At 39.2% G+C, this 23,355-nt stretch overlaps 1 protein-coding gene and 1 pseudogene across 5 annotated transcripts in view; one reads left to right on the top strand and one right to left on the bottom strand.

Annotated features, from left to right (window-relative positions):
- The window catches only part of LOC105060517 (CBBY-like protein), a 29,895-nt gene extending 23,051 nt beyond the window's left edge, over positions 1–6,844 (top strand). Inside the window, exons 10-12 of one of the 5 annotated variants that reach the window (XM_073251526.1) lie at positions 3,039–3,182; positions 4,885–4,948; positions 6,513–6,844. In XM_073251526.1, the coding sequence (XP_073107627.1) occupies positions 3,039–3,182; positions 4,885–4,918 (178 nt within the window). In that variant the 3' untranslated portion in view covers positions 4,919–4,948; positions 6,513–6,844. The other 4 variants (XM_010944261.4, XM_073251525.1, XM_073251527.1 and 1 more) reach the window with 4 other exon arrangements.
- Positions 6,845–13,285: 6,441 nt separating this feature from the next.
- On the bottom strand, positions 13,286–16,842 carry LOC105061361 (uncharacterized; annotated as a pseudogene).
- Positions 16,843–23,355: the final 6,513 nt, after the last annotated feature.

Below are 23,355 nucleotides of genomic sequence, written 5' to 3'. Positions count from 1 at the left end.
TACTGCTTACCGTCATTGTTGTGACTTGGAGACTTGCAAGTTCGTTTCATTAACTTCTATAGGCCTTGGACAAGATTATTCCTTATTTTCTCTTTTTTATCTCTATTACATCTTAATGGACTCATTCATAGAAAGATAACTGGTAGAAAATTTCCTCAATGATGTTGGAATTCTCATTCTACCTAACTTTTATGCATCCTTAAAGTGCCATTAATACCAACATTCAGACTAAAGCTAAGTTTAATTGGGCCTTGGTTAGTTTATACTTTGTTTGAGCAGATGGGTTAATGGAGTGACGAGGCAATCATGTAACCCTGCGCCCAACACCCCACCCCCCCACAACATGCACACAGAACTTTTTTCACTTTTGCACCAGTAATGCTCCTTCCTTTCTGGCAAACTAATGGATCCTGCGACGTATCTCACATTACATACTTTAATCTTCCAGTGGGTGGGCATTACTTCCAATGAAGCTGCCTATTTGCTAGAGGGCTATGGAGCATCTCATGCTGAATTCTGTAGATCTGCTAACTTCCTGGGACCACTATCTCTTTTGCTACTAGGAGTAGTTATGGTTGTTGTACTGAGGAATTTATTGGAGGTTTGGCCCCCTTGTTTACCTCTTCTGTTTGAAGGCTTCCACCGAACACAATGAAGTATGAATTACCAATTAATTGATAGTTTATTATGGCCTGATATCCTCTAGAAATTGGATGTTAAGCTTTTTATAGTCAATAGATAAGGATAAGCTGCAAGCTTCTCATCTTTCTAGGTCATAATCTGTTAGAGGAGTGAACAGGTTCGGGCATGAAATAGGTAAAGTGAATGGAAAAATTATGGAAAGAGTCCCATTAAAACATTAAAGAATGATGCTTATGCAGAACTTCTATCTATAATACATAAAATATTTTTTATCTTAGAAAATATCAAAAGAATAGGAACCTTGAAATAATCGACTAAATATCTTTACCTTAGATGAATATAGATGTTAAGTATTCAGATTAGATATAGATACAAATTTGAATACATAACTGATCTACTTTTATGAATCTGGATTTTGTTTATAAACTAAAGTCCGAATACGAATTTGGATATCCTGTGCTTTGTGTCTGTCTGTGATGGAATTTCTTTATTGCAACCTGACTACATCTTAGTTCAACCATCACCTACTACCAAGGGCATTCTAGCAATTTCATCAGATTTAACGTTTAAGGGTGATTAATCAAAACCACCTACTATCATTGTTGTACATTAAGTACCTGTTAAAGTCTGTAAATTCATTGGAGATATCAGGCTGACTTGGCCTACTAATTCAACGAGATTTTGAAAACCATGAAAATGCCAGATGATTGGAGAAGTATTATGGTGTCTATCTATAAGCAAAAAAAAAGAAATTGATGCACAAAATTGCTCTAATTATATGCAAATTGAAGTAATGTGTCATTCTGTGAAGTTATGGAAAGGGGAGTCAAACAAAAATAAGAAAAAATTACCACAATTATAGATGACCAATTTGGATTCGTGTCTAGAGGTCAATAATAGAGGCTATTATCTTACTTAGATAATTCATAAAAGAATAGACAAAAAAGAAGTCTACATGTGGTCTTTATTGAATTGTACAACCGGTGATATGGTGCCACGAAAGTTAAGTTGGTAGGTTTTAGTGAGGAAGAGTGTCCATAAACAGTATATTGAAATCACTAAAGATATGCATGCTGGACTCATGACAAGTGTTAGGTGTTGTGGTACAGAAAAAATCATTTTAGTACCAAAAGGATTGCACCAAGAGTCACTGTTAAGTCCATATCTTTTTACGCTAATTATGGATGAACTTAAAGCTAACATTCAAGAAGATGTGTCTTGGTGTATGCTATTTGCAGATGATATAGTGTTGGTTGATGAGAAGAGAAGTAGAATTAATTATAAATTAGATTCATAAAGAAAATTTAGAGGACAAAGGATTAAAAATAGAAGAACCAAGACAAAGTATGTGCATTGCAATTCTCGTGAAAATAGAGTAGAAAATAAGGGTTCCAATTAAGATTGATGAGCAAGAGTTACCATGAAGTAGTAGGTTCCACTATTTTGAATCTGTTGTACGAGATTGTAAAGAGAGAGAAAAATATATGTAATAGGATTAGAGCTGATTGGATAAAGTGGCATGATATTGCTAGGGTATTATATGACTTATGCATACCTTGGCTACTTAAAGAACAATAATAAGCCTACCAATATTGTATGGCTCCAAATGTTGGATAATAATGTTTGAAAAAAATAAATGTAGCAGAAATGAGAATGTGAAGATAGATATTTCGTAAAACTAAAAAGGATGATTGAGAAATAAGTATTAGTAGAGTTGTTGGAGATGCTCCAATCAAGGATAAATTGATGGAGAATCAACTGATCTGATTTGGGAATAGGAAACAAAGATCTGAGGAGGCTCCAGTAAGAAGACATACTTTTATTTTCAAGGATATGGGAGCGAAGATCTAAGGGAGCGTGGATTGAGGTTGTGAGAAAAGATATGAAAAAGATGGAAATTACATCAAAGGTAAAACAAGAATAGCTGGGATAAGGCATAATCATTATTATGGTAACAGAATCCGTGTTTTATTCATATCTGCCAATGGAAAGCTGATGTGCATATGCTTACTCAAATTCGAATAACCACTCCCTTTGCACCACAAGTGATGCTTGGTGAGAGCAAAGGGATAAAATCTGGTGCTGGAGCAAGATGCCAAAGCATAAGCGATGCGAGGCAGCACCGCTACTAGAGAAATGGATCTGACTGCAACTGTTGACAGCAGTGTTAAACTCTTAACATTTTACCTTGTAGATATACCATTATATGGTCTGGACAACATTCAACTTTGAACTTTGAAGCCATCAAAAACTATGTAGAGTGGAACTTGATTTGTCTTGTTGAAGTTGCAACTTGCTAGGCTAACGCATAGTTTTGTACTTTATTAGTTTACGTTGGTGAGATAGCTTTTACATATATTTTCATGACATTCAAATATCACATGATTGTTTTACAGCTTCGAGAAGGTAGTAGCAGCTTTGCGGGCTGGTGCTGAGTATGTTGGTCTGCCTGTGCAAAATTGTGTGCTCATTGCCGGCAGCCAATCTGGAGTTCTTGGGGCTGAGCGTGTAGGGATGCCCTGTGTAGTTTTACGAAGCAGGTAAATCCTCCTTGTGTTTTGTTCCTGAGTTTCTTCTCCTGCCCTGAGCAATTTCAAAATCAGCCTTCTATTTTGACAAACATTCCATTCATGATAGGAACTGTTCCAAGTTGACTGTCACATTTGGCTTGTATCATTCAGCCACCATTGGCAGATTTGCATACATCTACTGATAAACCGACAAGTCATGACCCAAATTTTGTACTTTGACTTGACAGTCTACCTCCTAATTATTTATTGACAACTGGCCATGGAGAAGAAAAAGGGAACTGTTGAAAGCTAACTGTTATGGAGTTGTCAACCTTGCCTGATTTTGGAAACCTAGTCTTAGAGGCTTAGTCAGACCTACATCATCGTGTATAATTTATGAACAAGAAAGGTGGACTATGAATATCATCTATCTTTCAATATTTGAGAGCAGGCTAGAATTGAGCATGCGGTGAAATCCAAGCATCATACTTTTTTCAGCAAAGAATACATGGAAAGATGTGAGACATGGTTTAGATCATGTACTTGAAATTTGCTGCTTCTAAAGTACAAAATCAAGATTTGTAAGCACAAAATGAACATAAACAGAAGTTTTGCTGCCCAATTGAATTAATATTAATGAAAGGAAGATCCCTAACATTGAGCTCATCTGACATGGTTTTGAGAAGAGCAGCTATCGGGGAACCACTCATCTATTTTCTCTGTGCAGCCCACTCTCCCTTGGGAAGGAACATGCTAGCTTGCTTTATCCTTTGTCTTTCCATATATGTTGCTGTACATCCAATAACTTTGTAAGACCTGACCATCTTTTCATTGCCTCATCTTGAGTGCATATATCCAGGATTACTGCAACTACTTGCAGTAGATTTCTGAAACTCTTCATCATGTCTTCTTCTCTCTCCTGCACCCATTTGTTGCCACCCAATGTCAGGACTGAAATCGAGCCTGCTCTGCCATGCCTATCCCATCTTCCAGATGGACAATAAGCCTTTTAATGGCTGTATTGAAAAGCACCCTACCACAGAGTCTCCTGAAGACAGACTTCTTTGGTACACAAGTCATTGATATTTTTTCCCACTAAAAGCCCATTATGTGATAATCTAATTATATAATACCGACAATAAGATAAACTTCATGCAATCACAAAGAAACACACTCATACTGATGCCTAATGCTGCCATTGCTTCTTTGGCTACAGTATCTAATAAGGGCCAAATCACTAAATGTGATTGTTGGTTCTTTGTTTAATCTTATTGGACATACATATCAAGAGGGTCTGGGGCCTTGAAAATCAGTGGTGGTTCTTTGGAAATTTGCAGTTCCATTATTTTGCTGGGAGGCATTCTGCTCCTTATGCAATATGATCCGCCATGCGGCTTCCTTTCATAGCAAGAGAGTTGGCCATGCATTTGAGCGCAAAGGTAATGGAGCAGTGCAAGTAGTTTTGGCTAGGACTGAAGTGGGAACATGGGGTCTGCACCATCAGGTTAAACATCAATCGACTGAAAGTTTGTTCAGTAAGCATGGGAGAGAGGAACCCAATATTCCTACAGAGAAAATATTCCAAGTACTTGATTCAGAAATTTTGTGTGACCAAATATGTAATATTGTTCTTATACTTCCCATTTGCATATGCTGATTTAAAATGTAGATCCATCATTAAATGTTGTACCTAATGTTTGAAGATAAATAAACAACTTGTCCACTTTTCTAGGAAAACTGGACTGAAGTTTTCTCTAACTAGCTGACATTGCACTTTAAAGACCACCTCGAAGCAGGTTATAGTTACTATTCTTGAAATGCATGCAATGTACTTGTTGCAGGATGTCTGAGCTTGTTTCTTGTCAAGGACTATTTTTCAAAGATGCATAGATTACAAATGAACAATTGAATCAACTTTGATGTGATCTCACAATTTATTGTAATGAGTTTTCTTTTGGGATGTTTGAAATGTTGTGGCATCCTTTTTAGCATAATGCATCATAATGTTGCCCATTAACCTATCTGCAAAGCTCATTCACTCCTCCAGCTCACTTGCTTCTAAGCTTGTATGCTCAACTCATCTAAGCTTAATCCATTGTTTCACTTTTTGATGTGATCATTCTCTTAAAATATTGAATCACCAAAAATTTTAAAATAACAATTTTAGATCCTATGCAACTAGGTATTGATGTCTTTTTAATTTTATGTGCATTTAGTACAAATTTGGGACTCATTCCATTCATGTTATTGAAATTTATAAGGAAAATATTATAGAAAAGTTATTCTCTTTGTTTTTTTTCTTCTTTTTTTTTCAGTACCATGACCTGAAAGATGAAACGAAGTTTTCAGGTGCTGCAGCATGGGCCAACACATGATGCCTGGGATGCACACATGCAAACACATATAGCTTATAATTAGTTTCCACTAGGGCTTGAAATTTTTTGTGCAGGATATTTTACACATAGCTACAGGTAGGATAAAAAGAAATCAATTCTCTTCCAAAATGATTTGTGATGAGGCAATAATAAAAAGGAAACTCAATATATTGATATGGAAAAAATGTGAAATGAATTATTGTGCAAGAGAATAACAAACCTTTTTTCCAAAAATTTGGTGATAGTTGTAGTGAAAGCATTTATATTGATCAACATTTACATGGTTCTTGCCAGTATATATTAATTTCCAAAATACTTCTAGTTTATTTATTTGTGTGGATGGTAAGATCAAACTTATACCTCAGAATGTCAAATATTTTTCTCTTGGCAGATAAGACTCATTAGTTGTTTGCATTTATGATAAACATGTACATATGCATTTTTGTGTACATATGTTTGTATTTATCTACTTGAAGAGCGTTGCACCAATAAAGCCTAGAGAGCTGCCTAAACAGTTCCACCACCAAACAGGCATGATTAGTTCCACTGAGGTTTTTACTTGCATACCTTGGCCAGGATACACAAACATTAATCCTGCAGTGCCTGTGTACTGGTTCCACTCAATGCGTTCTTATATTTTGTCATTAAACTACTCTGTGAGCCTCTTTGTGAATATTGTTCTTTAAAGTCAATATTGCTGGTATTGAATGAATTACAGGCTTACACTCCAAACCTCATTGTATTAACTTTAAAGTTCTCTAGTCCCATGTTATGGTATTAAATGAATTACAGGCTTACACTCAGTCCCCTCGAGTCTCATCTTTTTGTTTCCTGGAAATAGGTTCAGATGGGAACTATGATTTCATTTTGCTTGTTCTCATTTTGTTATAGTGTTTTCATCGTGTGTTGCTTTTTAATGCATGTTTAGTACATAATTTAGTGATTAACTACCCTGGTAATGACTTGTTCATTCATTGTTATGCAGCCTGACGGCTAGAGCTGAGTTTCGTCAAGCAAAGGCTGTCATGGACGGATTTGGTGGAGCTGATCTAACAATCTCAAAACTACGCAACAAGAAATGGTCCTGAGTGATGCAAAAATCTGCCAGAGGTCTATGGATCTACTTGCATCTTTCATATCTTGTCGTACAACATACATCCCATTTTAATAGAAAAGGTTGCATGGCCTCTATAATAGCTTACTGCAAACATCATCTTGTTACTGTTCTTTACTCCATCTCAGAGGCCATGAGCAAGCGTCAACCTATTCGATTCAGAAAATTTTCAAAGAAATATTATTCACAACAATGTTTGAGAAGATCCTTGGTTTCTAATTCAACATCCTTGCTCCATATCAAACAGTATGGCTATCTCACCGTTTGTATGAGGTCTTTTGACACGCCAGTAACTCTGTGGGATAATCAACTTGGAAGATCAATTTTTTTTATCACAGGGCCAGAAGAAAGAAATGGGCCGCAATAGGCATCCTGCTTATCGTGCTCTGAAAAGTAAATGCAAATATTCAATGCTTAAGTATAAAAGTATTTGCTTGAACTAATGATCATAGAAGCCTTTCTTCATACCAAAATGATTTGCCAAAATAGTTCACAATCTCGCCTTTGACGGATACAGAAAGCTTCCATATACCAACCGTCAGAAAATGAAGAGTCTATGACCCAAATAATACTAAAAAAAAATTATAAAATTAATATATTTTTAAATTTATTTATAAAATTAATGTAAAATTATAAAATGTTATTTGAAATGGCATTTGAAAACGTCATTTTAAATGACATCACCTCCTCCTCTGTAGAATCGAAGGATCATAAAAAAAAATAAAAAAAATATCATTTCAAATAGCATTTTCAAAGACATCATTTGATACGATGTTATCAAAAATATCATTTGATATGATGTTTATTTTATATATATATATATATATATATATATATATATATATATATATATATATATATCTGCAAGCCACTCTTCCTCTTCTTCGGTGATGACTCCGACCTCTTCCTCCTCTTCGGCGGCGACGAGCTCTTCTTCTCTCCATGCTGGTAAGTCCCTCTTCCCCCTTTTCTCTCCCTCTGTCGGCGGCGACTGCCCCCCCACCCTCCGGCCCTAGACCGACAGCAGCCCTGCCCCCCCTTTGGCCCGACGGTGGCCCCCCTAGGCGACGGCCGCCCCCTTGGCTCGGTGGCAGCGCCGCCCCCTCCACCCCCACTTTGGCCCGGTCGCCCCCTTGGCTCAGTACAGTCACCCAGCAAATCGGATGATTATGGTATCTTCATCATTATCACGTCAAGAATTATTAGATCATTTGTACAGTAGTATTTCTGTAGACAAAGAAAAATATGAAATCAAATTGAAATGGAGATCTCCTAATCTGTCGGGACAATTAATGTAGAGCAAGTATATCTTAGTTCCAATTAATGACGATGAAGATGTCCAATAAATACTGATATTTTCTTTGAAATATTCAGAATATCAATTTTTAAAATTATATATTGAAAAGAAAAATGTACCGAGCTTTAGGTACTATAGTCGGCTTTTAATCCAAGATGGCGATACTTTTGGACCTTCCTCTCCTTTCGTAACTCTTATGGTGCAAATCGATAGTGTTAATGCCATGTTTGCAGAACAATATTCTATTACTGCTGATCCTAGTTGTCCAATTATTCAAAGTCCTATAGTGACTTCTCCTGTGATGTCTTCTGCTATGGTGATTTCTTCTATGGTGGAAGTAGTAGTAAGTACGGAATACGACACTCATATAAGGGATGATGACTGGGTAGGCGGTGGAATAAATTCTGATAATTTAAATTTTGAGTCAGATGAAAGTGAGGATGAAGACTATTGGATGGATGAGAACAGTAGCAGTGATGATGATGAAGATGAAGATGGTGATGAAGATGTTCAGCCTGATATTAATGTGGAAGAATCTCAACCTCATTTGCATGAACCTCCATAATTTTTTAACAACATAAATTTATATGATGGTGGTTGTGTTAGCACTGGTCGAAGATTGAACTCTGATTATCAGTTTTGGGATTCCTCGATAACTGAATTTTTTAAAGATCTAATGTTTGAGAGTAAAGATTATCTAAAGAGAGCTGTTGATCTTTATTACATTTTGAAATATCGGACATACAATATAGTTCAGTCACATTCAAAGTTGTGGTCCGTATGATGTACATCATCAGATAATGTACAAAATTACAAATGGAGGCTTCGTGTTGTATTGTTGAAAAAGCATAGATATTTTCAAATCACAAAATATGAGGGTTCTCACACTTGTTTGTTTACGGGATTGAGTCGAGACTACAAACATATCAGTGGAAAGATGATTGGCACACTAGTCTGACATATTGTTGAGAAGGATCTCGGTGTTAGAGTTGAAGCTATTGTGACAACCGTTAATAAACAATTTCGATACACAATATCATACAGGAAAGCATGGTATGGAAAGCAGAAGGCATTGGTTGATATTTATGAAGAATGGGAGCTGTCTTATACAAAATTACCTTATTATATGGCTGCACTCCAACATGCAAACCCTGGTACTATTATTTCATGAAATTTTTTTCAAATTGCAAATTTCGATGTCCGAATTTTAAATTATAATTTTTGGGCTTTCAAACCATCCATCCAGGATTTTAGGCACTGTCGTCCTGTAATCAACTTTGATGGCATGCATTTGTATGGAAAGTTTAAAGGTAATATTAATTGTAACAGGAATTGATGCAGAGAATGGGATATTTTCCTTAGCATATGCAATTATGGATGAGGAGATGACTGCTAGTTAGAGTTGGTTTCTTTTCTATCTCAGAACGTATGTCATCAAAAATAAAAATAGAGTATACTTAATTTCTGAAAGGCATCTAAGTATATTAAATGCCATCGCAGATGAGTCTATTGGATGGAGTCTGCCACGTGCCTATCACCGATACTGCTTAAGACATATCTGCAGTAATTTCAACACTTATTTTAAAAATATACCGGTAAGCAGAAAGTACTCATCAAGTTTGCAAGTTCAATTTTATCATGAGTAGGATCAGAACAGTGAATGAAGAGACTTGGAGTTGGTTGTTTGAGTTAGAAAAAGAGAAGTGGACATTGGCACATGATGATGGTCTGCGCTATGGTATCTTAACTATAAATTTGTCAGAGATTTTTAACAGTATTTTATGAGGAGTTAGAAATATGCTAATTATAGCTTGTGTTCAAATGACATTTTACCATCTTGTGAAATATTTTAATACGAGATCTGCCCAAGACTTAAGATATGTACAAGAGAATCCAAATAATCTTTTTACTCCTCGTGTTGCTATTAAGATTGCTGAAAATTAAGTTAAAGCTAACCAGCACCGAGTAACAGTGTTCAACCTTCAAAGAGGCATATATGAAGTGCTTACAAGGAGAGCAAGTGCAGGATTACGAAGTGGAGAAAATTTTCATACTGTTACTTTAACTGTAAGAAAATATTTTTGTAGAAAATGGAGCATGTACAAATATCCATGTTTATACGTTTTAGCTATGTGTCAAAAAATTACTGTACATTTTAGTGAATTTGTGGATGATGCATATACAATTACAGCATATATAAATGCTTGAAGTGGTGAGTTTAATCCATTATCACATGAAGATTATTGGATGCATGCACGTATGTTCAAATGTATTTCTGATCATCATCGTTTAAGATCTAAGCAGAAACGCAGACCAAAGTCAACAAGACTGCGAAATGAGATGGATGATAGGTAAATAAGAAATAAGAATCACTGTGGTATTTGTAAGGAATAGGGTCATGATCGCCGCCGCTGTTCTAGGATACTTCAACATACTTCAACTTCAAACAATGGAAGAAACTAAAGGCTCCAGAGATGTATTTTCAATATTATTTTATGTATTTTTGTGGGATTATATTTTCAATATTGTTTTATATTCAAAGATGAATTATATTGTGTGTTTAAGTTGTATTATGTGACAATATTATGCTACCAGACATTTACTAGTAATGAATTAGTGACATCATTATTTTCATGCATTGAAAATTATATTTCTCATAAAATGAATGGCTATCATATTTCTCATGCTCTAATACACTTGGGATATATATCATTATTTTAGATTCATTAGCGTATTATGGCTTACGATCTGCGGCATCTAGACCCTCGAGATAGGAGTATTCTTATATTGCAGGAGCACCATCGGTCACAGACTATTTTAGATGGCAGCAGATTTAGGCTAGCAGCTTACGAGCTTAACTTTCAAATAAAAATAGTAGGAAGGAGATCCAGGGTAAAAAAATTCACTCTGCTCTTGCTATCTTTTTTTTTTACTATTTCTAAAGCTTCAGTTAAGTTATGCCTCAGAGGGTTCTTTGTCAGAACATCTTCGACGAATGTGGATTTTCTTTTTAGGTACCCTTTGACATTGCAAATCTCGATCGGTGTCTGACTCTAGTCACGTCAGTACCTCCTCGATGTCTTATGGCAACAGATTGGCACTAAAGAAAGGATCCATCTTTTAAGAAGGGATCTATTTTTTAAGAAAAAAGAAGATATGGTGCAGATGAAAGCATAAAATTTCATTGCCTCCCACCAACAATCCATCTGTCACAATCGGAGTAATGTTGCTCGTGGATTCGGTGTGGTGTAGCCTCCGGTCACAATAGATCCATCACCATTTAAGGACCTAACTCACTGGATTTAGGTGTTGACTGATGGTATGCAGCGGCTTTAATAAATGATGCAGTAGCAACAACAGCTGTGGAACCGAACCCTCGAGCAATTTCCTCCCACTTTAGTTGGCGGTCTTGTTCCCAAAGTCATTTGGTGGCACTCTCACTACTCCATTATTATTCCAGTCCATTCACCTCGCCATCGAAGCCTAAGAGAAGGGCCATGACAAAGAAGCTCTTCTTCCATTGGTGATTCAATCCTGGCCTATTTCTCTAAGCATGGGAGATCTTGACAGGAGGAGGAGCTTAAATAGAGAGTTCGAACATTGAGCACCATCTCAGCGAAGTCCAGATTGGGCATCATTCGAGAGTGACGGTCTCGACTTTAACTCTCGACCACCATTCTCCTAGGCTATCCTAGAGGAACTGATTTCAAGTCAGTTCAAAGTGCTTTCGCTGAGCCATATGACGGCTCCACATATCCTCTTGATTATCTATAGGGTTATAGAACCCTCATGATGCTCTAGGATGCTTCAGATATCTTTTTGTGTATCACCTTCTCGAACACCCTTAGAAAGTTGATGCAGGCGTGGTATTTCGGACTCTGATCATGGTCCATCTATTCATTCGAGCAGTTTGGCAGGCTGTTCATTATCCACTTTAGTAGCTATCGATCTCAATCAAGAAATTTGGATATCCTCTTCTCTCTTCGACAAGAAGAGGATGAGTCACTGTGTGATTATGTCATGTGCTTCAATGCTGCCATACTTGAGTTGCGAGATCTTGATCAGTCAATGGCCATATCAGCACTCAAGCGAGGCCTATGAAATGAGTGCCTTACCTTTTCTCTAAATAAAAAATTTTCGAGAGACTATGCCGACTTGCTAGCCCAAACTCGGAAGTATGCTCAGGAGGAAGCTCAGAAGCTCCATAGGCAGGCAGAGGGAAAGAAGATCTTTGACAAGAAGAGGAGTTGGGAAGACCCCCAGTTGGCTCAGACTGAGAGAGAATCTTTCCAACCACGAAAGATGTACCATCTGAGGAGTTCTCCCTAATGATTCAACAACTACATTGTGTCTGCCCCTCGATCCCAAATTCTAATGGAGATTGAGGGTCAGGGATATCTGCGATGACTTGAGCTGATGAAGTCCCCTTCGGATAGGAGTAGGAGGATGTACTGTCACTTCCAGCACAACCATGGCCACGATATTGAGAAGTGCCGCCAGCTTAAAAATGAGGTTGAAGCCTTGATCCGGAGAGGCTAGCTCAACAAGTATGCATGAGAGCAGCATAATCGAGTCTCTAACAAGGTGAACAATAATAATTGACCAATGACCACATCATCAACACCATCTCCACCCCTGTCAGAGGTGTGGAGGGTAGAAGATAAAATTGGGGAGATAAAGAAAATGATGCCCCGGGGGGCATCACTATTCTTAACTTTTAGGGGAAGTCATTGGTGCTATCGTCATGCTATCGACAATAGCTAGCCTCGATATAGATACACTTTTCATTTTATAACTTATCTGTTGTTCTATTTTATAATATTATTTGAAGGATAAAATCATCAGTCGACTTAGAAAAAGAGAAGCTGAAGTAAAGGCTACGTCAAATGATACATGGCACTAGCAATAATATTCTTGAGAGCAACCTTAGAAAGCTCATGCGATGCATGATAACCTAATTGGATAATTGCTTTCTCAGCTAATCTCTGCATGCAGATGAAGTCTCGAGTCTCCAAATGATCAGTGCCCATAAGAGAGGAGAGGGCTCCCCAAAGGTTCCCCAAGGTATGGGGGTCTTACCACCGGGTAGCTTAGATAGCCCATTATAGCCATCAACTAGGGTTGGAATTGGGTTTGGGCAGTCCTGAGGCCTATCGGGTCTGGCTGACTTCAGATTGGACTTTGGGCTTGATCTGAGATAATTCAGATAAGGCTTGGGCTGACATATAGTGCCCGTTTATCTTGTAGATTGGGCTCGGGTACATCTTTGACCCAGTCTAAGCCCGAGTCCGAATGTCAGCTCATAGTTCAGCTCGAGATTTAGATCTAGCCCTTAGCTGGACAAATCTCATAGTGCATAACACGCCGCTACCCCTTGTATTTCACCAATTCCTAATTGCACGCTATCCATCGTGCAAATGCTTTGGGATTTGCTCCACTCGGCAGATTGCCCCCAAACCTGTCTCCCTCGACCGCCACCCCCAAGCCCCAGTCTCCTAATTTGCTCCATTCTCCATCGCTCGATCACCTCCTTCTCCCTCGTCGCGGCCTTCGTGAGGCCCTCCAATTTCTCCAGGATGCCATCCTCATTATCATAGTAGCCATAGTAGCTAGTGATGATGCGCTTGTAGATATCGTAGCGGGAGCAGCACTTCTTGATCTCAAGGGGCTTCTCGAAGAGCTCGCAAATGCTGGGGAGCTTCTTGGTCGTGTTGAAGTAGTGGCAGCCAAGACTGTGGCCACTGGTGTTGGGGACGTTGACAATGTTGCCCTCGAGGTCGGTCATTTTGGTGAAGTTCTTGGTGTAGTTGGGACCCCCAAGCTCCATGATGCGGCATTCCCAATATACATGTTCATGGAGGAGCTTATTAATCTCATTGTTCAAGTCATGGAGGTGGTGCTTATCGAGGCCCTCATTCTGGATTTCGATGACTTTAATGCCAATCTCATGAAGGATCTCAGAGCACCATCAGTCAGTTTTGGCATGGTTGTGGCATTCGGAGGCAACCCAGCAGGCATCGTCATCGTGCCCGATCGTCGGAATGGTTGGGGCTTAAGATTTTTTTAAAAAACTTTTTAAAAGATGGTGTGGGTTGTGGGCTGGCCCAATTTGGTTTGGGCTGTGCTCGAGCTTGAGTCTTTCCAAAAATTTTAGGTCTAAACTTGGCTCGAAACCCAAAAAAAAAATTTGAATCGAGCTCGGGCAGGGGTATAGCCCGACCTGGTCTGGCTCATTTCTAACCCTATCATCAATATAGCACACTATAGCCACAGGTGGCCCACTATAATCGAGATGGCCTGCTATAGTCATAGGTGATTTTCTATAGACACACGGCCCACTATAGCTGAGACGACCCACTACAGCCATCAATATGGCCCACTATAGTCATTAGTATCCTACTACAGTCATACAGCCCACCATAGTTTTTAACATGGTCTACTGTAGCCGAGAAGGTCTATTGTAGCTATACGGTCAATTGTAGCTAAGACAATCCACTATGGCCATCAACATGATCCATTATAGTCACACGGCCTATTATAGTCGAGATGGTCTATTGTAGCCATCAACGTGACCTACTGTAGTCATAGATGATCCATTATAGCCACATGATCCACTATAGTCGAGACGATCTATTGTAGCCATCAATGTAGACCATTGTAGCCGCATGCACATTATAACTGGATGGCCTACTATAGCCATCAATATGGCCCACTGTAGTTATCAATGTGGCCCACTGTAGCCAATAGGGACTAGTCACCTAGAGATTTCACACTACTAGTGGAAGCCGACGTTAATTACAATAGAAGAGTCGACTCATCCTAAAGCAATAAGGAGAAGCACTGGATCATACAAAAAGAGCTTCAATGAAGAAAGTGTTTCATTCAAAATATTTATTACATTTCAGTTAAGCAAGCCTTATTACAACAAAAAAAGAAGAAAGGATCAAAATGGCCTGACCGACAGCCTTGGAGTGTGAGCCAAGCTTCAAGACATGCGATCCCTAATGGAGAGTGCAACACCCCCCATTCAGCGATGGTCATCAACCCCTTCAAAGGAGCATTGGCGACAACATGGGGACTTCCCTTTTGGAATCCCTTCTCTTTTGGAATCCCACTCGTTTTCATGGTGCATCTCCAAAGAAGGCCGGAAAGTAGCTTTAGGCAAAAAAAGAAGCAAGCCCTCTAGAAAGGTTTCAGACCTGACTATAGAGGACAAAGTATCTAAGAGCCCAGATGGTTGCCTCCGCAACCCCTCAACCAGAGAAACAGAATTTCCTAATGCCTCCCATGCCAAAGTGGGATGCATACTGAAACACTCCTTGAAAGCGTACGATGACTAACCAAGATGAAAAAGGTCTCCCAAGTCGAAGAAAAGCACCAGCGATCCTTCGATACTGAACAAGACAGCTCTACCATAACATCGAGGAAAACAACTAAGACGAGCTAGTAGAGCCCTTATTTATAGAAGGGGCAGGCCCAAGCAAATTCTAACATCCCTCGAGCTATGTAATAGATGTCATCACCTTAAAGATCTTAAAAGTTATGCTTCTTGAAAAGCAAATATTAGCATTAAATATGAGCTCTGCCAGATCTTCAGACTCCATATGATATCGAGGTGAATCATCTTTTTCGATTCGTGAAAGCAATGCAGCATCAGTTAGCATTCGATGCTTAACATGCATGCGAGTCTTAGACTTTCAAAAGTCCATTCATTGTATGCAGATGAAGTAGGTGCTTCGGACAATGTCGAGGGAGACTTCAACTCGACCATGGAATCAATCTGGCTGATCTATCCGAGCCATTCAAATGCTTGACCAAGGCAAAAAGCAAACAATGCCAACATCATAGAGAAGCGAAAGCTTCGAATTAGAGGTACATACTGAAATGCATATTTTTCATTAATTAAAAGTTTTATTACAAAACTTCATCAAGATGAAGGTACCAAAAGTAAACATAAAAAAATGAAGACCTAATCTTTGTCTTAAGAGAACGCCCCCACCTCTTTGTCATTGTTGCCGAGGCAAGGGTGCCTCAGGTCCAGCTTCAGGACCATCTTCTTTAGGTGAGCCTTGCAATCTTTGAAACTTTGGATGAGTTCAGTTGAAGATGCCTTGATGAGTTCATTCTCAAAGTCCGTCGAGGCTTTGTATTCCTTGATGCATTAGAGCATAGCCTCGGTGGAAACTTCCATCGCAATCTCGATAAATCTCCGACTGTCCTCGAGCAGACAAGGGTCCATCTTGAACCTCATCGACCCTCTAAAGGGAAATGGGCCCAGTCTAAAGAAGTAGGGGCCTGGAGCGGCCCTGATGCAGCAGCGTCCGACCTCGTGGTTGTGATCAATCCGATATCCACCAAGGACTACCATGAGTTGGAGATGAAGAACTCAGGCTAGGCGTTCTTTATCTTCTTGGATGAAGACTCTCTATGAGAGGAGCTCATCTTCTTCTTCACGGCCCACTTCACGACTGACAGTGATGGTTTCATAATGACCAGATAAGGAAAAGAGAACCTTTCTCTCATAATTACAACGACAAGAGAGCAACTGATAATCGAATGATAGGAAATTCCATCGGATTGGTGGGCCATTTATATAGGCCACCGACAATGCTGATCCAATTGCCAAATCGCTAGATTATGCCACTTGGCCAACTCGAAAGTGGTGGACCGTGTAGCCCTTCATCACACCCTTATCCAATCAAACCATGTGGGACAATTCATGAAGTGTGCTTCAAGACTGCACAGCTCTTCATCACATCTTTATCCGATCAAACTACATGGGACAATTCATGAAGTGTGCATCGAGACTTATCCTGACTCACCATGTGGCGAATCCTGGATAGGTCCAAGAGTAGTCTTCGGATCTCCTCTCTCAAGAATGTCATTCTGTGACTTGAGCTCCATTTCTGATAAAGGGGGTGTGAGTTGCGAAAAGATGTCTCCTTAAATTTTTGAAACCTCTCCTAGGGGCAATAACACAAATGCGGCCATGAAGGAATTGGATCGGTGGTTCGATTACCAAAGTAGTAACTTCCTTCACTCGAAGCCCAAAAATCACTTCAAACTTTAGAGTGGGGGGTATATGTTATGGAAGGGACCTACCAATCGAGATCAATCCTCCACAAGGATGCACCCAAGGCGATGTAGTGAGATCAAACTAGCTGTGAACCCAAACACCACCCGTATGGCTAGCCATGCAAGTGCAGCTTGCATCTGACACCCACAACTAATAATCTCGATATAGGAGATTAGGAGAGGTTCCTCTCATGACGAAAGCTAGAACGTGACCTACCGACCTATAGAGTAGGCCTAACAAATATAAATTCTGACTAGTAGTCTACGGGCTCAACCTTCAAATAAAAAGGTAGGATGGGGACTATTAGGGTAAAGGAAAGCTCACTCCACCCTTACTAACTTTTTTCTCCACTGTTCTCAAAGTTTTGATTAACTTAAGCACTCGAGAGTTCCCATCGAAGGTAGTATGAACTTCTTTTGCAGGTACCTTCCGACATCATAAATTTTGATCGATGTCTGATGCTAGCCACGTCAGCACCTCCCCAAAGCCTTGCAGCAACATATACAGTAGGGCACAGATGAGATCATGTATTTTCTAGTTTGGATGGAGGATGATTGCTATATGAGTAAACTATAAGATCTCATCTATGTGCCCCCATCCTCCTAAGTTCTGTGGTTGTGATTTCTAGTCATGATGTTCTAAACTATTTCTTTGGAAGAATTACAATATTTCTGATGTTTTATGGTGCAGCGAAATCTCAAGAGGGTTCTAAATCATAAAATTAAAAATTACACTTTAAGTAGATTTTTTCATAAAAAATCATATTTTTATTTTTATTTTTTATTTTTTTTGGTACATATATTTTTGTATCTTTATTATCTTCAATCTTTTTTCTATAGTTTTATACTTTTCCCGCTAACAACCAAAGAGTAAGTGCAGTTTGCATATTTTCTAGATAGCACTATCATGATACTGGCTCTTATGTCTTCCACTTGCAAATTAGTTTTATAAATTTTAGCAGACAATTGTCAATCAAAATCCATAGATACGCAGTCGGCAACATTTGCGAGAAAATAGTAACATCTAGTGAAGCTAGCTAGGTAGCATCTCAGATTCTTAAGTTCAAAAATTTCTTTTTAAGTAATTTCAAGAATCTCAATTTTGTAAAATATCATAATTGTGGAATTCAAAAACTTGAAATGCAAGGTAAGACCGAACTAATCTTATAATCTAAAAATAATTCAGATACATGGCGTATAGGTCTACTTCTTTGTTGAAATTTTATAGGCTCATTTGCACTTGGAGTCCTTCGTGATTCATGTCAAGTATAGGATATGGTTAAGCATGCTCAATGATTAAATAAAGAGTCATGATAGATCCATAGAAGCCTCAAAATTCTTTATTTATCGCACTTGGAAGTTTTTAGCTAACTTGATTGCGCATTATTTTGGCCTTTGAGAGCTAGGAAAGAAGATCCACATGATAATTACACAAGTATGAATACTGGGGAGCGGGATGTTCATTTGGACAATTCTTAATTAATCTAAATCGTATATTTTTAATTCATCAAATACAATGATAAGCTGTGGGCAATTCAAGAATGTTTAAATATTATTTTCAAGCTAGAGATTCTAATCAAAAATTAAAATAACAACTATTGTTATTGATACCAAAGGCCAATATTTTATTGGTCTTTGAAGCCTCTTGTTATATTGTATTCATTAATGGACAATCTATATAATAGTCATTTAGCTGTTATTTTCTTGTAATTGATGTTGTATCTTGAGAATACTAACTAATATCTCATGTTTTCATTATTTTATTTAAAGAAAAAATTATATTCTACATGTTGTTGCAAGGCTTCGATAGAGTGCTAGTGTGGCTAGAGCTGGGCGCCAATCGAGATCCATGATGTCGGAGGGTATCTACAAAAGAAGTCTACACTCGTTAGAGGTATTCCGACGGGAGACTCTCTGTTGCTTAAGTTAGTCAGAGCTTTAAAAATAGTAGAGAGAAAAGATTGTAAAAGCGAAGTGAGTTTGCTTATCTTGGAGGTCCTCTTTCTACCTCTTTTATTTGGAGGTTGAGCCCATAGGCCATTAGTCAGAATCTGTATTTGCCAGACCTAGCTCTACTGACTGATAAGCCACATTCTGACCATCATCATAGGAGTAATCTCTCCCACTCCTCCTATCGAGGTTGGTAGTGGTGGGTGTCACATGCACACTTTACCTATGCACTGACTGAATGGGTGGTGTCTAGTCCATAATTGGTGTGACCTCACTACATCATCTTGGATAATCCTGTGGAGGATTGATCTTGATTGGTGGGTCTCTTCCGTAATATATGCCCTCCACTTTTGAGTTCGAAGCGATTTTTGGGGTTCAAGCAAAGGGAGTAACTATCTTCGTAGCTGAACCACTGATCCGATTCCTTCTTAGCCGCATTTACATTATTGCCCTTGAAAAAGATTCCTAAAAATTTAAGGAGGCATCATTTCGCAACTCACACTGCCTTTATTATGGATGGAGCTCGAGGAGTCGTTGAATGGCATTGTTGAAAGAGGAGATCCAAAGATTACTTCTGGACTCATCCAGGATCTGCTATGTGGCAAGTCGGGGTAAGTTATAAAGCATGCTTCGTGAGTTGTCTCAAGCGGTCTGATTGGATAAGGATGCGATGAAGGGTTGCACGATTTGTTAGTTTAGAGCTGGCCAAGTGGCATAATCTAGCAATTCGACATTTGGATCCACACCATCGGTGCCTACGTAATTGGCCCGCTCATCTGGTAGGTTTTCTTGCCATCTAAGTATCAGTTACTCTCTTATTGCTGTAATTGTCGGAGAAAGGTTCTCTCTTCTTTATCTGGTCATCATGAAGCCGTCGTTGTTAGTCGTTAAGTCAGCCGTGAAGAAGAAGATGAGCTCTTTGTGTGGACAGTCCTTGTCCAAAAGGGCAAGGAGTGCTCAGCTTGAATTTTTGATTTCTGACTCATCGTGGTCCTCGATGGGGATTGGGTCGGTTGCGGCCATAAGGCTGCATGTTGCTGTGTCGGGGTTGCTCTAGGCCCCTTTTTCATTGAGTTAGACCTTACCTCCCTTTGGAGGTTCGATGAGAGTCAGGCCGAACCCTCATCTGCCTGGGGGCAATCGGGGGTTCACCAATGCTATCATGGAGATTCCTGTCTAGGCTAGGCTCAGGTGCATTGAGGAGTTTAAAGCTTTGGTGGACTTTGAGGATGAACTTGTCAAGACATCTTTAGTTGGATTCTTTTAAGGCTTCGAGGAATATAAGGCTCGCTTGAAGAAAATGGTCCTGAAGCTGGATCTGAGGCACCTTCGCCTTGACAATAGTGACAAGGAGATCAAGGCATTTTTTTCGGATGAAGATTAGGTTTTTCATCTTTTTATATTTGCTTTTGATACTTTTGCTTTAGCAAAGCTCTGTAATAAAATTTTTAAGTAATGAAAAATATGTATTTCACTATGTGTACCTCTCATTTGAAGCTTTCGCTTCTCTGTGATATAGGTGTGGTCGGCTTTTTATCTCGATCAAGCGCTCAAATGGCTCAGATAGATTGGTCGAATTGATTCTGTGCTTAAGCTGAAATCTCCTTTGAAATTGTCTTAAGCTTCTACTTCATTCACGTGTGATGAATGGACTTTTGAAAGTCTCGGGCTTACGCATATGCCAAGCATCGAATACTGACTAGTGCTGTACTACTCTTCAGAATCAAAAAAGATGATTCATCTTGATATTATGGAACTGGGAGCCATATGGTTTGAAGATTTGGTGGGGCTCACATTTAATACTAGTATCTACTTTTTAGGAAGCATTACTTTTGAGGTCTTTAAGGTGGCGGCATCTGTCACATAGCTAGGGGCATTTGAATTCGCCTGGGCCTGCCCTTTCTATATATAAATAGGGGCTCTACTAGCTGGGGCTAGTATTGTCTTAGTTGTTTTCCTCAATATTGTGGTAGAGTTGCCTCACCCAGTGCCAAAGGGTCATCGATGCCTTTCTCCAGCTTGAGAGACCTCCTTCCTTCGATTAGTTATCGAATGCTTCGAAGGAGTACTTTAATGGGCATCCCACTTTAGCATGGGAGGTATTGAAAATCCTCGCTGCTCCGATTGAGGGGTTGCAGAGGTGGCTATTTGGGCTTTTTAATGCCTTATCATTCACAGTAAGGTCTTGGACCTTTCTAGAGAGCTTGCTTCTTTCGCCCATGAGTGCTTTCTGGCCTTCTTTGGAGATGCATCATGAAGGCGAGTGGGATTCTGAAAGGAAAAGAACCCATGCTGTTGCTGATGTTCTTTTGAGGGGGCTGATGAGTGTCATCAAACGGAGAGTCCTGCATTCTCCATTTAGGATCGCATCATCCTGAAGCTTGGCTTGTGCTCCAAGGCTATTGGTCGGGCCATTTTGATCTTTTTTTTTTTTGTAATGAGCTCTGCTCGATTGAAATGTAATGAACCTTTTGAATGAAACATTTCTTTCATTGAGGCTCTTTTTGGTATGTCATCCAATGCTTCTTATTTCTTTAGGATGAGTCGACTCTTCTATTGTAGTTGCCATCGACTTTCGCTGGTAGTGTGAGATTTTCAAAAGACTAGTTCCTGTTGGCTACACTAGGCCACATTGATGCCTACAGTGGATCATCTCGACTACAGTGGGCCGTCTTGACTATAGTGGACCATGTTGAATTTTTCAGAAACTTATCCCGATTGGCTACAGTGAGCTATGTGGCTATTGTGGACCACTCATCACTGCAGTGGGCCATGTTGACGGCTATAATGGACAGTCTCAGGTACGGTGAGCCGTATGACTACAGTGGATCATCTATGACTGTAGTGGGCCACGTTAATGGCTACAGTGAGCCATGTGACTATAGTGGGCCATCCGTGGTTGCAATGAGCCACATCGACGGCTATAGTGGGCCGTATGGCTATAGTGGATGATATTAAATTTTACAGAAACTTATCTTGATTGGCTACACTAGGCCATGTGGCTATAGTGGGCCATCCGTGGCTATAGTGGGCCATGTTGATATAGTGGGCCATCTTGACTATAGTGGGCTATGTGGCTATAGTGGACTACGTTGATGGCTACAGTAGGCCATCCATAGCTATAGTGGGCTAGGTTAATTTTTCTTAGAATAGGACCTCCACGTCATGAAAACCTCGAGGAGCTTCTTGCTCTTTTCTGGGTGCCTAGCTTTGTGGGGGCTCGAGTCTTCATCCATATGCAGAAACCAGCAAAGAATCTGATTAAGTTATTATACACTACATGAGTCTTCTGAGGCTACTCTCGAGAATATCATTATTGGAGCTGTACATCGTTTGACATAACTTTTGCTCCAGTCTCTCCTTTTTTGAGTCACCTATCAATTTTAGCCTTCAAAAAATATTATAAATAGTGTTAGATAGATTTTGAATAAGAAGTGTATTTACATCAGGTCTGGCTATCATCAGTAATGTGACGATGGTGCCAAGGACTTCTATTAAAAGTTAGGAAGAAGAATGATGCCTCTTGGAGTGCCATTCCCTTTATCTCTCCAATTCTATCCTCTGCCCCCCATGCCTCTAGCAAGGGTGGAGACGATAGTCATTGGTCGATTGTCATTGTTCTCCTTGTCCGAGGCTCGATTATGCCACTTCCATATGTACCTATCAAAGTAACCTCTATAGATCAAGTCTTCAATCTCGTCTTTGAGCTGGTGGCACTCTTCAATGTCATAGCTGTGATCATAATGGAAGCGATAGTATCTTCTCCTATCTGAAGGAGACTACATTGGTCTGGATCATTATAGATATCATTGGCCCTTAAATCAATCGTATCTTCTCCTATCAGAAGTGTAGCTATTGATGTTGGAAATTATGTCCTAAAATCAATCGTATGACGATTGAGTTTTTCTTTGTATATGAATTATTAATAAATAAATAAAAATTATTTTAATATTTTTCATCACAAAAGTTACATCTTCTTTGAACTCTTATGTTGTGATGAAGTCTTTAGAACTATATTAGTGTACGATAAAGAGTGGATTTATCGTATAATTCTTAAATATGTTTGCAATCAAATAATACGTCATTACATGATGATGATGTTTATTGAGTGGAGGTCATTGTGTGCCATATGGATTGATTGTCCTCTTAACCAAGAAGTGTGGTGACATTGGTATGGCATACAAGTGAGATATAGGAGTACATCATCACTAAACAAGTGACTCACCTGTTGAGCATTCTACTATCAAGAGCTACTCAAAAGGTATATGAGTATAAGTATCTCTGAGACCTGAGATCATTATAGTGACTTACAAGCAACTTACTGTGCTTTGGTATCGGACTATCTGAATTTTTAAGTAGTCATGGAAGGCTACTAGGTATAGTCAAATACTT

This window comes from Elaeis guineensis, chromosome 2, assembly GCF_000442705.2.
Source record: "Elaeis guineensis isolate ETL-2024a chromosome 2, EG11, whole genome shotgun sequence".
NCBI lineage: Eukaryota > Viridiplantae > Streptophyta > Magnoliopsida > Arecales > Arecaceae > Elaeis > Elaeis guineensis.
Note: the sequence above shows the minus strand (reverse complement) of the source record. Positions and strands in the feature narration are given on the sequence as shown.